The 15124-nt window shown below is 39.5% G+C and overlaps 1 protein-coding gene across 1 annotated transcript in view; it reads left to right on the forward strand.

Annotated features, from left to right (window-relative positions):
- The window catches only part of LOC107699957 (piezo-type mechanosensitive ion channel component 2), a 185625-nt gene that overhangs the window by 104108 nt on the left and 66393 nt on the right, over positions 1-15124 (forward strand). The window contains 3 exon segments of the mRNA XM_016501419.1: positions 1327-1473; positions 3315-3515; positions 5619-5823. Of these exon segments, the coding sequence (XP_016356905.1) occupies positions 1327-1473; positions 3315-3515; positions 5619-5823 (553 nt within the window).

The raw sequence follows: 15124 nt of genomic DNA on the forward strand, positions 1-15124 counted from the left end.
GCCTGACCTGCTGCTGCGTATGCCCTGCCATCTAAGCGAGATGGCAAGGAGGGAGTTTTAAGAGAGGACGTCTCACCCATAGAAAGATAGCTAGCCAGTCATCTTTTTTTCCAGGAGCATCCTCTCATAGTCGTTTCCGTGCATCGCCTCGATGTTGGTATAACTCGTATGCTAGAATCGATGAATGCGTAAGAAAGATAACGCTCAAAACTCACCATACGCAGAGCAGGAGGATTGGGAAGGCTCAGCCTCAGCTTCTTCGCCGTCCTCAGACATCTCCTGCTCTTACCGGGCCGAACCCAGCAGAGCACCGGGCCCCGGATCAAACGATGTTAAAGAAATAACATCATCTTTCAGCAGCTTACTCTCGTCCACAGCCGACGAGCGCGAGGGGGAAAACCCCTTTTTAAACTCATCAGCTGGATCCACCTGCGATCCCCACGAGCACATCCTCCTCCGTGCCTCAGCAGCGGTGGGTCCTGAGCCGCGGGAAGCAGATGGCTGCCCCCCTTTCCTCGAAAAGAGAGACAAACGAGAGCGGAGCTTTTCATTAAAATACGCTCACAATGAGCTGCCCCCTCAAGGACATCGCGTGCGTGCTCTTTGCCCAAACAAACAACGCAGAGATCGTGTGTGTCATCAGGTGTCAAATAACGACGACACGGATGCACACACCCTCTAACCGCTTTGCTAGTGCTCGCCATAACGATTGGAATATAGATCGCTCTTACCACGGAAATGCACGCTTCAAACAAAACGGTCAGTGAAGACGAAGAAATGTATGCTTCAGACCTGGGTCACGACTAGGCGTTCCCCATAGCGAACCCTAGAGGACGCAGTTCAAAGTTCCCTTGAAAGGGAACTACAGGTATGAGTGTTGGAGCAGGGTTGGAACTGAACTCTGTAGGACTGTGGCCCTCTAGGAGCTGAGCTGACAATAAAGTGAATGTAACATAGTTTATATTTTTTTAACAAAGTCCTCCCTAAAAAATCACATGGCATGGTCTTACCTCTCAGATCCGACTAGCGTTCTCACACAGACCTCATTAGTCCACATCAGAGACTTCATTAGATTACCTCAGATCCCATTAGAACTCAAGGAACCATATCAGATGAACAATATCAAACCTTAGTAGGTATCCACGTGTGGTTGGCATGTTCTAGTATGTTGGTGGCATGATTTTAGGTGTTTCTGGCTAGTTTTACAATTTTTAATGTTGCCAAAAGGTGAATGGTTAAACAATATATGATACATAAAAACATTTTATTCTTTTAAATGTCCAAATTGATGTCTCCAAGTTCTTTAATACTCCAACTTTTCCAAAGGGCCTGTCATCATCTAATGAGAGTTGGATCGGTGATAACAAAGCAGAGCTGTTGAGGAATTCAGTTCTGTATTTGGTACCAGTAGATCCAGCAATGTGGGTTGGCGGACTGAGGAAGTGTGAGGATTGCATCCTACCCTGTCTCTGGGTATTCTGCTAAGTATTTTTATGGGCTATAATGTGATATTAGTTCACTTAGGTACTGAGGACTCAAACCATTTAAAGCTCTGTATGTAATTAGCTGAATTTTGAAATGTATACAAAACTTAATAGGCAGTTATATTAATATGTAATTATGATCACATTTCTTTGTTTTGTTAAGGACTCTAACACAATGATTTCCAACCACGTTCATGCATTTCTGGAGTAGCCAAAACACTGCACATTTTGCATGTCTCCTTAAATTAAACACCCTATTCCACTCATCAGCACATTTATAGGGACTGTAAGACCTGAAATTGGTGTGTCAAAGGAATCATGAAAAATGTGCAGTGTTGGGGGGCCTCCGTGAATGTGGTTGGGAACCACTGCTCTACCTTGCTAGCAGTTCCAAACCTGCTACAGAACACTTGCCTGTAATTTTCATGTAAAGTCTGGAATACACTATACAACTTTTGCCCAGATTATTGCACTGATTTACAATCTTTTTTTTTTTTTAAGCTTAGACTATTATTCCATCCAGTTGGAGGACATCAAACATGTTTGATATTTTAAGCCGATTTTATAAGACTTATATTGTTTTTATTTGTCATGTGTCTCCTAGCAACAAGGCATTTGTTTCTGCATGAGTTTGTTGTGATCAAAACAGCTTGAAGGTCTGGTAGTGTATAATTCTCCTGGTAGTGTATAATATGATGGACAGTCTTTCTACTGTGACCATTTACAAAGTCAGCAAGTGTATGATGCCTAGTGTTTGTCATGTACAGTAGTGCAGATGTTTTCAAACCTGTCCTGGAGGACCCCCAGCACTGCACATTTTGTATGTCTACATAAGACACACCCAATTCAGGTCTTGCAGTCTACTAACGAGCTGATGAATGGAATCAGGTGTGTTAGATGAGGGAGATATACAAAATGTGCAGTGCTGGAGGTCCTCTAGGGCCCCGTCCACACGGAGATGCGTTTAGCTGTATACGCATACATTTTGTATCGTATAGGCATTTCGTCCACACGGATCCGGCGTTTTGGGAGAGTGAAACCGTTATTTTTTTAAACCAGGTCCCAGAGTGGATAAATCTGAAAACGCCACCCTTGCGTTTTCGTGTGGACAGCGAATCTGTATATTTTCTGAAACGATGACGTGATCAGCCCACGTCTCGATCCGAATCAGACACCGCTACGTCACGTAACAGCAACAAAAACATTAACAAACACTGAACGATTGTCTTTTTATTAACTAACATTAACACAGATTAATAAATGTATTGTTCGATGTTCGTTTGTATACCGCGCGCAAGGTTTATGCGCATAGTCCAAGTCTTCTTCTCCGTTTTTAGTGTATCTCTGTGGCAGAATTACAGCACCACATACTGGTCTGGCATGTATACTACATCGTTTTGTGTCGGTGTCGGTGTGGACGCAGATATTTCTTGAGATGAGGGGGGGAAAAATATCGGATAGGGAAAGATGTATTGTTCGATGTTCGTTTGTATACCGCGCGCAAGGTTTATGCGCATAGTCCAAGTCTTCTTCTCCGTTTTTAGTGTATCTCTGTGGCAGAATTACAGCGCCACATACTGGTCTCGCATGTGTACTACATCATTTTGTGTCGGTTTTGTGGTTTCGTGTGGACGCAGATATTTCTTGAGACGATAGGGAAAGCTCTGGCTTCGTGTGGACGTAGCCTAGGACAGGTTTGAAAATCCCTGGTGTAGTGCATTCCATCCTTAACCCTGCACACTTCAATTAGCTGGTTCAGGTGTGTTTGATTGGGGTATCTATCTATTTATTTGTTTGTTTGTTTGTTTATTGGTGATTCCATGTGGGTAGAATCACCTGTTAATTTTAGGTCTCCTTGTGTTTGATGTGACTGTCCATCGGCACCAGCTCCATCACCATCTTCAAAATGGCCTTAAAGCAACACACAGCAGAACCATATTTCAGGGTGTGACACACCAGCATCTAGACCATGGCATTATGGCCTCCCTCAAATATTTTGCTAACTACTTCTTCTACAAATTTGGTCTGGAGGTGAGCGAAGTTGGTATATTTTTTATTTATTTATTTATTTTTACCAGGAAATGAAGCTCATTAAATTAAAAAAATATTTTAGAAGAGGTTCCTGGCAAAGACAGGCAGCATACTTAGTTAAACATGAAAACATTTAAAAGTAAAACTTCACTTATAAAAATTCACATATACAGAAAATGTACACATTTCAATCAAAACAATTATAATCGGGTAAATCCTAACCAAATCATTTAAAATATACTTACATTCATTAGAGAAACCAACTCTTTCAAGCATAATTGATCTTATCACTGGTTCCAATCAAATGAAATAGCATAACTAAATGCCCTTTTACCTATTTGTACAGACTTTCTGGATATTTAAAAGATAATAATCTTGTGAACGAAGAATTCTTTACACATTTTTGAGTGATATAGTGCTAAATAAGAGAGAAGCAAACCCAGAATAATTTTAGGACCCACTTTATATTAAGTGGCCTTAACTACTATGTACTTACATCAAAAATTAAGTACAATGTACTTATTGTGTTCATATTGTATTGCAAAACACTTTTTCTGCTATTGAGGTGGGATGCGGGTAAGGTTAGGGACAGGTTTGGTGGTATGGGTAGGTTTAAGGGTGGGTTAAGGTGTAAGGGATGGGTCAACTGTGTAATTATAAATGTAATTACAGAAATTAATTACAGATGTAATTACATGCAGGTATTTTAAAAATATAAGTACAATGTAAAAACATGTATGTACACAATAAGTGCATTGTACCAAATTATTAATTTAAATGTAAGTACATAGTTGTTAAGGCCACTTAATATAAAGTGGGTCCTAATTTTATATATAAATATGTGCCAGTGCTTGAGTCTGTGATGATAATGTGGGCCATTCAGCCCGAGAGTACAGCAGACAATGATGGGTAAGGGCTTTTGAATTCGCAATAAACCTTAAAGGTGCAATAGGTGATTGTCTTCAGAAACATTTATTATTATGCTGGTTGAAAGTCTCTTCACATCCCGATAGCAAGCATTAAGTTAAGTGGTCTAAATGTATTTGTCTGTATTTATATATTCTGTGGAAGGCGTAGGATCAAGAAATGTTCGTGCAATCAAAATGCTCGGTTCGAGCGTTTTAATATGCTTTCCTACCTGCCTGTCAACGTATGTATTTGCATACCTCTGCGCACCCGGTTCGTGCAGACAGGACACGTCATCAGCACGTTCACGTACGCTATGCTGACAGAGCGAGAATGGCAGGCAAACATCAACAACCTGACCTTCCTTCCTGGTACTGTAGTACTGTTACTAACGTTAACTGTACTATAAAGTTTTTTTCACCGGTGAATGACACCGGTAGTTATGTTGTCTATAGTCGTCTGGTCTGTGCGCGTTCATGAGGCGTGGCTTTGGATGGCGATTTGCAGGGAGGGACGTACACTTTCAGTGCTATCAGGCTAAAGTTAGCATTTTCCCTCTGGTCTGTGAGCATAAATGCGTTCAGGGGGCGTGGTTTTGGACGGCGATTGCAGGGAGGGTGGGACGTTCGCTTTCAGTGCGATCAGGCTAAAGTTAGCATTTTCCAAGATCTCCTATTGCACCTTTAATGCTCCATGATAAACAGATTCCGAAACCTGTAAACAATGCTTAGGCGCCTGAATATAGATAATATCATAATAATCCAACTCTAACAAGAAAGTAACAGCTACCGATCCCCTTCTTGCTTCTAAAGAAAGATAGGACTTAATTCTAAAAAACAAAAACAAATTTGAAATCTTGAAAGTCTGTATATGCCATTACATTAACATCTATGTATTTTTTTTAACATTTAGTTGAAACCAGCATTACTTTTGTTTCTGTTCACTATTGTTAAATTAAAATAAAAATGGCAAAAACATAAAATTATAAGAACTATTAAAACTGTTTTGTTGCTGTGTTACTCTATACTCTATGAAGCATTACCACAATTATTTTTGCATTTTTTAAAGCAAAATAATGATTCAATATTTATTGTTTGAGCTTTTGCTGAGAATGCAAATCAGATGGTGATAAGTTTTCAAACTAGCATCAGCTTTGAAATGAATGTGCTACATTTTCCACTCTCTTTTCTGTATCAGATGTGTTTTGTGGTAGCAGTAAATGTCATTGGCCAGCGGATGGATGTCTGTGCACTTCTGCACTCTTTTGCTCTAATGGCTGTTCTGGCACAACGTCGTAGAAAGGCCATAGGAGAAGTGTGGCTAAAATACTGCTGCTTCATTGCAAGTTTCATGGTGCTGCAATACCTGCTGTGCATTGGCCTACCACCAGCGCTCTGCATTGGTCAGTAACTCAACATTTACTGCTGCAAAGTTCTAGTAATCACTGCTAATGTAAAGTGCATTTTCTGTTTATTGTTTTGACTTGTAAGAAATGGACACATTTAATTATAGGTCTATAGTGCATACTGAAGCATTTAATAAGTAGAGAGTTAATTTACACACAAACAAACTTACAATGTGGCAGTGTAAACAACTGTTTTACTACAAAATAACCCAGCAGGCTGACTTTCGATTTAACAGTCTGATGATGACACAGGTTAGCTGTCATTGTTCAGATAACCATGCCATTTGTTTAATTTCTAACACCTTAGATTCTGTTAGCTCTCTTAAATTCTCTTTACTTTATGTTGTCTGTAGGTTTTCTTTGGTTTCTATTCATTATATATGCTCGTTGGTGGTTACTTTACTGCTTACTATTCACCAAACAAATCCAATCTAGTTTAGGCTAGATGAGGTTCAGTGGGCTCACAATGCTCGATATAAATATTCGCTGTCAACTCAGGGTTTGATCTAGAGTTTGTGATTAACTCTAGAGTGTGTGCACCTGAAAGTGTGACGTGTGCAGCAAACTATGGGAAGCCGTTCAGGAAATAATACATTTGTATTATTACGTGAATATGGATTGGTTCACTGGTTGAAAGTATGGTTTAATGGCAAATGCATTGGTTTATAATACATTGGAATAACCAGACATATACTGGTTTAGATACATTGGTTTGATCAAGCACACATGGGTTTGCTGCTTAATACACTGGTTTGTTCAAGTCAACACTGGTTTCCTCAACTATGTATTGGTTTAGGTGCACTGGTTGGCTCAAGCATATATTGGTCTCATCAAGTATACATTGCTCTGTTCAATTATAGATTGGTTTGATTAACTATATATTTGTTTGTTCACATATATATTGGTTTAGATACATCGGTTGACTCGAGTAGATTTTGGTTTAGATACATCAGTTGGCTCAACTATATATTAGTTTAGATTAGAGATGCACCGATACTGAATTTCTCCACCGATACGGATAGCAATTATTCAGGATGATATCTGCCGATACCGATACCGATAGTTCGATTTTCTTAAGGAAAAAACTCTCCTAACTAATGCTGTAAACTATACTGGGAACCCTCTCATTTGGTGCATTACTGTTATATTTAAGGCTAAAATTTATAACAGAGCTATTATATACAACTGCTATTTATTTTCAGATATAATAATTACACTCAAATAAAAACTGAATTGTCTATATACAACTCAGTTGCACATAATGTTTTCATAAACAATTGTCATCATGCCAGATTTATTCAAACATACATAATTAAATGTAAATGAGCTCCCCTTTAGTTTTTTTGTAGCTAACTAATGAACTGTGAACATTGGATAACCTTGCTGAGATAAATGCAATGCTAAGCGGCATTGTTCGTAAGCTGTTTTATTGGCATCTTTCCGCGGCTGAAATGCTGAATGAGTGATTACATGAGATGTGATACATGTCGGTAAGTTGTACTGTATCTTTCAACATACCTTTTTATGTTCATTCATGTGTATTTTGTGCTATTACTTGTATTACAGTGGAAGAGACTTATTATTGTATTACAGTGGATCCACCGGTGCATTTCTAGTTTAGATATATTGGTTATCTCAAGTATATATTGGTTTGTTCAACTATATATTGGTTTAGATACATTGGTTATCTCAGGTATATATTGGTTTGTTCAACTATATATTGGTTAGGTGTATCGTTGGCTCAAGTATACTGTATATTGGTTTGTTCAACTATATCAGAATCAGAATCAGAATGAGCTTTATTGCCAGGTATGTTTACACATATGAGGAATTTGTTTTCGTGACAGAAGCTTCCACAGTGTAACAGAATGACAGTGACAGAACAAAAAACACAGATAATAAAAAAAATAGAACAAGTAAAATAAGGAATAAAAAATATACAAATCGACAATTGTATGTACAGGTATATAACAATAGACAGTTGTATGTACAGGTATATTATGTGCAAATTGAAATGTAGACTGAGTATGTGTGTTAGATAAATAAGTCTATGAGTGAATAAATAGTGTGTGCGGAGCACGCCACGGAGGCAGCCATCAGCGTCGGCGCCATCGCCATCACCATATAACCCCATACACTGGGTTAGATACATCTATGCGGACACTATGGGGACTGCCGCCAGCAGGACCGGTATCTGAAGCACATGTGAAACAACTCCAATCCTATCGGCCAACGTAGCTCGTGAAGTCACAGACGGGCACCTGGTAGTATAAGAGGGCACCTGCAGAACACATCACCAACTTTTGTTGTCTTCAGGAGCCGTCTGTTTGTTCAGTGTGTGCGAAGCATTATCCTGGTGAGTCGAGCAGTGCTTTAGGGAGTGTGTGCCTCCGTGTTTGGACTCTAATACTTGAGGGCATATTCTGACTTTTGCACTATTGTCTCGGTCCCGCCGTTGCCGAGGCACGGTTTATCTCACCTCAGTACTGCCCTCTTTTCAGGGTTTTAATGCAGGTAGAGATGGGTGAAATACCACTAAATATTCATAAGTTTAACCTGCAAATGGCCTTTTGGATCAACTTAACAAAAATACTCAGAAATGGGTCAAATAAAAACACAAACTTACCTGGGTAAAAACCAAAACCAACTTCGTGCAACAGGCTTATGGCATGACACTCCTTACTATCCCAATTCTCAATATTTACAAAACTATTTACAAAGCCAACCCAACCAATTTGAAAGGGCAGTCCAAAATCAGTGTCAGAAAACAGACAAAGGGGTCAAATACACAACTATACAAATACAAATACAAACACTATACTATCAAACTCAGCTCAGAACACAAGGGCTGCGTCCAAAAGCTGAAAAATGCTGCCTTGGGAAGACGCATTCCAAGGTTGGAAGGCATCAAGGCACGTCCGAATTCAATGTCAGCTTCACTTCCTGTCTCCTGAGATACCTCTTCATCTGATCGATTTTTGAAGGCAGCATAGATGTATCCTCTGCTGCTTTTGATATCCCACAATCCTGTGCGTTCCATTCTGTGATGGTTAAGCTAAAAAAAAATAAAGATGGCATCTGAAAGTTGCGCTTGGTGATCAGTTTGTGTGTAAATGTATGTTTCTTACTTTTTGCACTTTTGATGTTATTTTTAGCTGGAAATCAGTATCATAGTACTTAAATATTCACTTAGTTATCACCAAAGCTAAACTATGTTGTTTTAGATCATCTGCCTCAGAAACATGTCCGAAATCAGTTTTGTGAAGTGACTTTGTGCACAAATGCTGCCTGCAAAGTCATTGCCTGATATGACAGCGAGGCAACAAGTTAACAGCCTGCGCTCTCGGATGCCAAGATTGCTCCAGAGGAAGTGATGACATGGTTTATAAAGTGCTGTGTACCAATCAGGACATAGCATCAATCAGCCTGCAGGAACCAATCAGACGATGTTCCTAGACAGACAGACAGACACACACACACACACACACACAACAACAACAACAACACAAATATAACAAAACACAAACCATAGGGTCATAATCAATATAACACAGGATACAACAATATAAATAATTTATATAAATGTATAATAAAGGGGGTAATGAAATGCATTTTCAGATTATTTGAAAAAAAAAGAAGAGAACAAATACTTGTAAAAATCACTTCCATCCTCATTTTCACTCTCTGTCAAGCACTTTAATTTACTTACACAAGTTAAGGGGGCATGTAGTGTTTACAGCTTTAGACTTGTAGAAGCTATAACTGCATATATTTGATTTAATTCTCAATACGTCCTTAACATTATTATTATTATAATTTTAAATGTGTTTATTGTAATTGTAATTGTTTTGTTAATGGGTGCTTCTCAATATCCCTCCTCGTTTCCTCACTCCTCCGTCCTCCATCCTATGACTCAGAAACCGATCGAGCTCAGCCATCTTGTGGGACATCTCAATTCTCTAATTGCACCGTGAGGATCGAGGAGTGAGAAAGCTTCCAGAGGAGCTTTGAGGGAGGATACAAAGGTGTATCCTTTGTGAAAGTGTTTTTCATCGAAAAACCTGAGGCACATATAAATTCTCCTCCCCTTCACATCTGTTATAATAATTTTGATTTATATTTTACCTTTGCAGTTTAAATAAACCATGCATGTCATATATTTCAAACAGGGCATCTTGCTTTATTAATATTTATTATGAATGTCTTAAATAACAAACTTTAACAACATAAGGGCAGATTCCTTTAGCGCAGTTGATGACACTTTGAAGTGACGCTAAAGGGAGCGAGGATATATAATTTCACTTGATTCAATTCCTCCATCCTCGCATCTTTTCCTTGCGTCCTTTTCCTTGCATTCAGCATCCTGAAGGGGTGGAGCTAAGACGCGAGGAAAGGAAACAAGGATGCACAAATAAGAATGGAGAAGCACACAGTGTATTGTTTTAATACACGAGTGTCCTGTCCTGTTCCTGGAGATCTGCTGATGCTGATTTGCGTGTAGATTGCAACGTTTTATTCTTCTATAGTAACGTAGTCAACGAGACAATAGGTGTCATCATCGTACAGTCAGTACGACGGACAATACATGTCGTACCCAAGTTTATCAGATCCATGTCGCACAGTGTGATTTGCAATGATCTTATAGGATTGCTAAAATCATGCAGCGTGTAGATGGCTTAAAAAACACCTGAACCAACTAATCAAGGTCTTCGGGATAGCAAGAAACTAATTGTGCAGTGTAGAAGGCTTTAAAACATAACCTTTTTCCTTGCTTCTTTGTGGATAGTGCCATTATGGCAAGAGACTTCTTGTAGGATGCTCTGCACTTTCATTCACTGTAATCAGTTTTAAATTAAAATCTTGCTGATGATGGCGAGCAAAGCCTCTGATGCTGTTAGAGGTGTCATAACAGCTATAGAAGGCTTAAAAACTACTTGAGTGTTATGACCAGTAAGACATCAGTAAGTAAGTAAGCAGAATCAGTAAGACAAGACACAATTTATAACATGTCAAGTTAATGCCTCCACAATTTGACTGGCTCATTACCCTGTCAATGCAATAATACCTGCCTATCTTGTTCTCTTCGTCACAATGATTGGCTGATTACCATTATTGCAATAATGCTTAGTTATTGAACTGCACAAGATAACTGAATTTGATACCTTTATTCTATTATCCAGGTCTGGAGTCTGACTTTTTTGGTTAGGTCCAGATTTCTCTGCATTGGTTGACATTGTAGAATTTCCATTTATATGTAGAATTTCCATTTAAAACTAAAGCAGCAGAGCATGTAGAACAATAGAACACAGGTTATGAGTTAGATTCCCAGGGAATACATAAACGGATTAAACATGCACTCCACTTCGCTTTTAAACACACACTGACGAATTTCCCTAAGCAGTTCCCCACTTCGACAAGTGGATGTTTATAAGGACAGACCTCCGAACTCTCGATTTTGGGAGCGAGTCTACACTTCATGCAGCTCCATATACCACAACGAAATGGGATTTTGACATCACAGCAGATCACGCTTAATTTAACCCCACCCACAAACATAGCCATGGGAACATATTTTAATGGGCTGCCTTGAGCACCTTTTCTCTGAAAGATGCTGTTTTCATACCATCTTGATCAAATCTCCTCTTTACTTCTGGTGTGGCCAAGTCCGCAGCTTCATAGAATTCTCGTCGCCATGAGCGTTGTGCAACTTTTGCATCTGCCTCTGGCTCTGCTGTTTGATGACAATGGGCTGGAGTTTTTGTCACCCTGTGCTCACCTGGCATTTTAGATATAGTTTGTAGCATGTAATCCACTGCTGCATCATCCCAAAGCACCTCCATGTGCCTTCCAAGCAGTTCGGCACCCAGTGAGCTGGCTTTGGTATGCTGCAAACTCCTGGCTACCAACTCACATGGCTTGAATACTGATTCATTACAGAGGAGGCCATAGTAAGTTTTTCTTTCAATCTTTCATTGCTTGCTTGCTTGAGCAGACCTCCGATCTTGGCTGTAGTGTCTTCTCTCACACTTCTGGCATCCTTAAGCTGCTCCAGTGTTTTGATGATTTCTTTTTAGGCACTACACACATATTTGATAGCTATTGTTCATGTGCACCTTTGGACATATGGCCAGTAAGGTAACTATCTCATCGCAGCCAAACTCGTAGAGGTCCTTCTGTTTTGCTGATTCATGGATTATAACAGTTACGCCATGAACAAAGTCAATTCAATCTGCAATGAGACTCACACACAGCCCCCTGAAGAACTAGGTCAAGTGAATAGTTGCCACAGTGGACGAAAATGGGAATCTGGGCTTTTTTTTTTTAGCCACTCCTAAATCCCCCAAAAAAACGTCCTGATGACATGTTAGAAGCTCCTTCAAAACTATACCGAAGGAGATAATCAATTAGGATTTTCAGTCTGAGAAGTACATCTTTAAAGCACCTAAACAGGGTCTCACTGCTGCTGTTGGGGGCACTGTAAAATCCAAGGAATTCAGAGTGAATCTCCAGTTTCTCGTCCACATACTGCAGCATCCATGAGCTTTATTGTACTGTGGTCCGTGACACCATTAGCTGTGACTCCAAAGTACAGACTAATTGTGTTACAGGATCCAATCTCAAGTTGAATAATGAGATGAGTACTTAGAATCCCGTGATGAGTACTGTTGAATTTTATAGAACAGGCTGTAGCACCCTTACTTCACGCAGTACCGCCCACTTAAAATATTCAGACATAAAAGAAATAAGAATTAAAAACAGAACTATGACTGTGTAACAAACAGTCAGCTTAATCTCAGAATAATTAATCTAATAATAATAACAATAGTATGATATATGAATTATTCTGAGATTTAACTGCACAATACTTGTTGCTAACTTAAACTGACTGTTTGTTATACAGTCATAGTGTATCATATCAATATTTTCGTTTATCAGATTTTCCAGTTGAGTGAACACTGGCATGTTTTGGCTGCTGCTACTCACTGGTTCTGTTTTTAATTCTTATTTCTTTTATGTCTGAATATTTTAAGTTGGGAAATTCTATCTAACTTCTGCGTCTTTATTGTACTGAATATATCTTAACCTTGGAATTTTGTGGCTGCTGTCTGATATCTACTGCTTCTGATTCACCGTAACGGAGGATTGGCGTTTGCAATTTGGCTTCATCGCTGTCTAATTGACCTGTCCTAACATTACGAGAGTGCGTCATGTGGCTCATCAAGCTGCTGTTGTGGATTATTCTCTCCTGTGCTCTGATCAACACTGCTCCACATCTGATGTATTCGTCAGCAGACCTCTACCAATTTAGCCATGCAGTCAAACCTCCACTGTTTTTGTTCAAACAACAGGATCTGTTACGCCGACCGAAATACATTCATCTTGGATCCCGTCGGAAAATATCAGAATCTGTGCTGCTAAACCTGGACAAATTCTTTTTCAAAGTCTTTTTCGTCAATTAACTCAAGAATGTCAAAAAATGTTGGGAGGCCTGTTGATTATGAAATGCTGACTCCATTGTCCTGGTCAGACTTTTTATCTTCTGCACTCAGTTTTTCTCTTTTTAATGTTTGGTCAACAACAAGTCTTCTCTTATGCATGAAAGTATTCAGGGTTTCTGCGGTCCCTTAAAAAGTCTTAAATTTAGTTAATTTAAGGCCATAAAAATTCTTAAATGGTACAAGAAAGTCTTAATTATGATTTCAAGAGGTCTTAAATTTGGGGACGAAAAGATACATTTCGATATGGCTTAAAGGGATGATTAAACTTTAAAAGGCTATGATTTATTAAATAAACATAAGCACTGCACATTTCAAAGTCAGGTGCTGCACTGTTTTGTGTACTGCCATTACCGGGGAAAACCTCTGTATTTCTGCCGTTACAAAGCGCCACCTGCTGGCAGAGAATTAATTTGCATTTTCAGTAAGCCAGTTGTGCTGCTGTTTTTGTTCAGACCAATGGGAAAATCAATCCATGTTTTTAGCTGCAGACACGCAGAGTTGTAAATGTGAACTGGTGGATCGACAAGAAAATTATGCATTATAAAAATCTAAACAATTAAGGCAGTAAAATATTTAACGTTATTTAATGTTTAATTATATTATGTTATTTAATTAATATAATAATTGATTGATAATAATTGTTAAAATTCATATAATAATTGATACTTGACTCATCCAGTTTCTTAAAAATGATTTAAAGGCTGAAATGTCAAGTTTATTATTTTATAAAACTTTGTTTTTGTGAAAACCTGTATCTGAACTGTAAATCATGATTTTTGCTGTCATTTTACAGTTTAATAAGTTACCAACGACATTGCCCTACCCCGCTGATATGGTATTAATTTTATTTGTGCAGGTCTTAAAGGTCTTAAAACGTCTTAAATTTGAGCCTAAAAATCCTGCAGAAAACCTGTTATTGTGGACCAAAATATTGATTTTATGTGTGTTACTGAGACTTGGCAAAAGCCTAACGACTTCTTTCATTTAAATCAAACAACACCACCTGGCTATGCCTATCCATGTAAACCTCGCTGCTCTGGTAATGGGGGTGGCCTTGCACTTATTTATCGTGACAGTTATAAAATCTGTCCGATGGCAGTTTCGGAGCCATCTTCTTTTGAAATCCTGGCAGTACAACTTAAAGGTTCAACTCCAACCATTGTTGCTATGTGTAACAACGTTCGTAGGTCGGGAAGAAGGAGGCGGGAACCGGTGAACATTTAAAGAAAACTTTAATAAAATAAACAAACACAAAATGAAAGTAAAGCGGCAGCCCCTCGTGGATGACTGCCGCACACAAAACACAAAATAAAGTCAGAGAGACGAGAGAGGGGAGAGAGGGGAAAAAAAAACAATTTCTGGGTCCGGTTCCCAGACACACTGCCGCTCGGCCCTCCACCAGCTGGGTAAACTCTTCCGCGATACCTGGCGGCTGCACTGGATAGCCCTCGGTGGACGGCCCGGCACTCCTCCGCCGCCCGGTGGACGGCGACGGCTCCTCTGGGTTTGGGCAGCCGGCAGGAGTCCCCCGTTCCCTGCTCCTCCCCATCATGGCGGATGGCAGCAGGCTCCGGCCTCAGGCACTGTTGTCACTCCTTTTATCCTTCCGGAGCTCCTCCGTGGGACTCGAGACCGGTGAGTGGCGCAGGTGAGGCACATTAGCATTTACTCCACCGGCCTCGCTCCGTTCTCACGGCTCTCGGCCCCGCCCCTCTCGTCACAGGGTCATATGATGTTGCTAAAAAGAACATTATTTTGTGTATTTGGTGTAATGAAATATGTTTATGCGGTTTAAGGTT

The sequence above is a fragment of the Sinocyclocheilus anshuiensis genome, unplaced genomic scaffold, assembly GCF_001515605.1.
Source record: "Sinocyclocheilus anshuiensis isolate Anshui unplaced genomic scaffold, SAMN03320099.WGS_v1.1 scaffold1284, whole genome shotgun sequence".
Lineage (NCBI taxonomy): Eukaryota > Metazoa > Chordata > Actinopteri > Cypriniformes > Cyprinidae > Sinocyclocheilus > Sinocyclocheilus anshuiensis.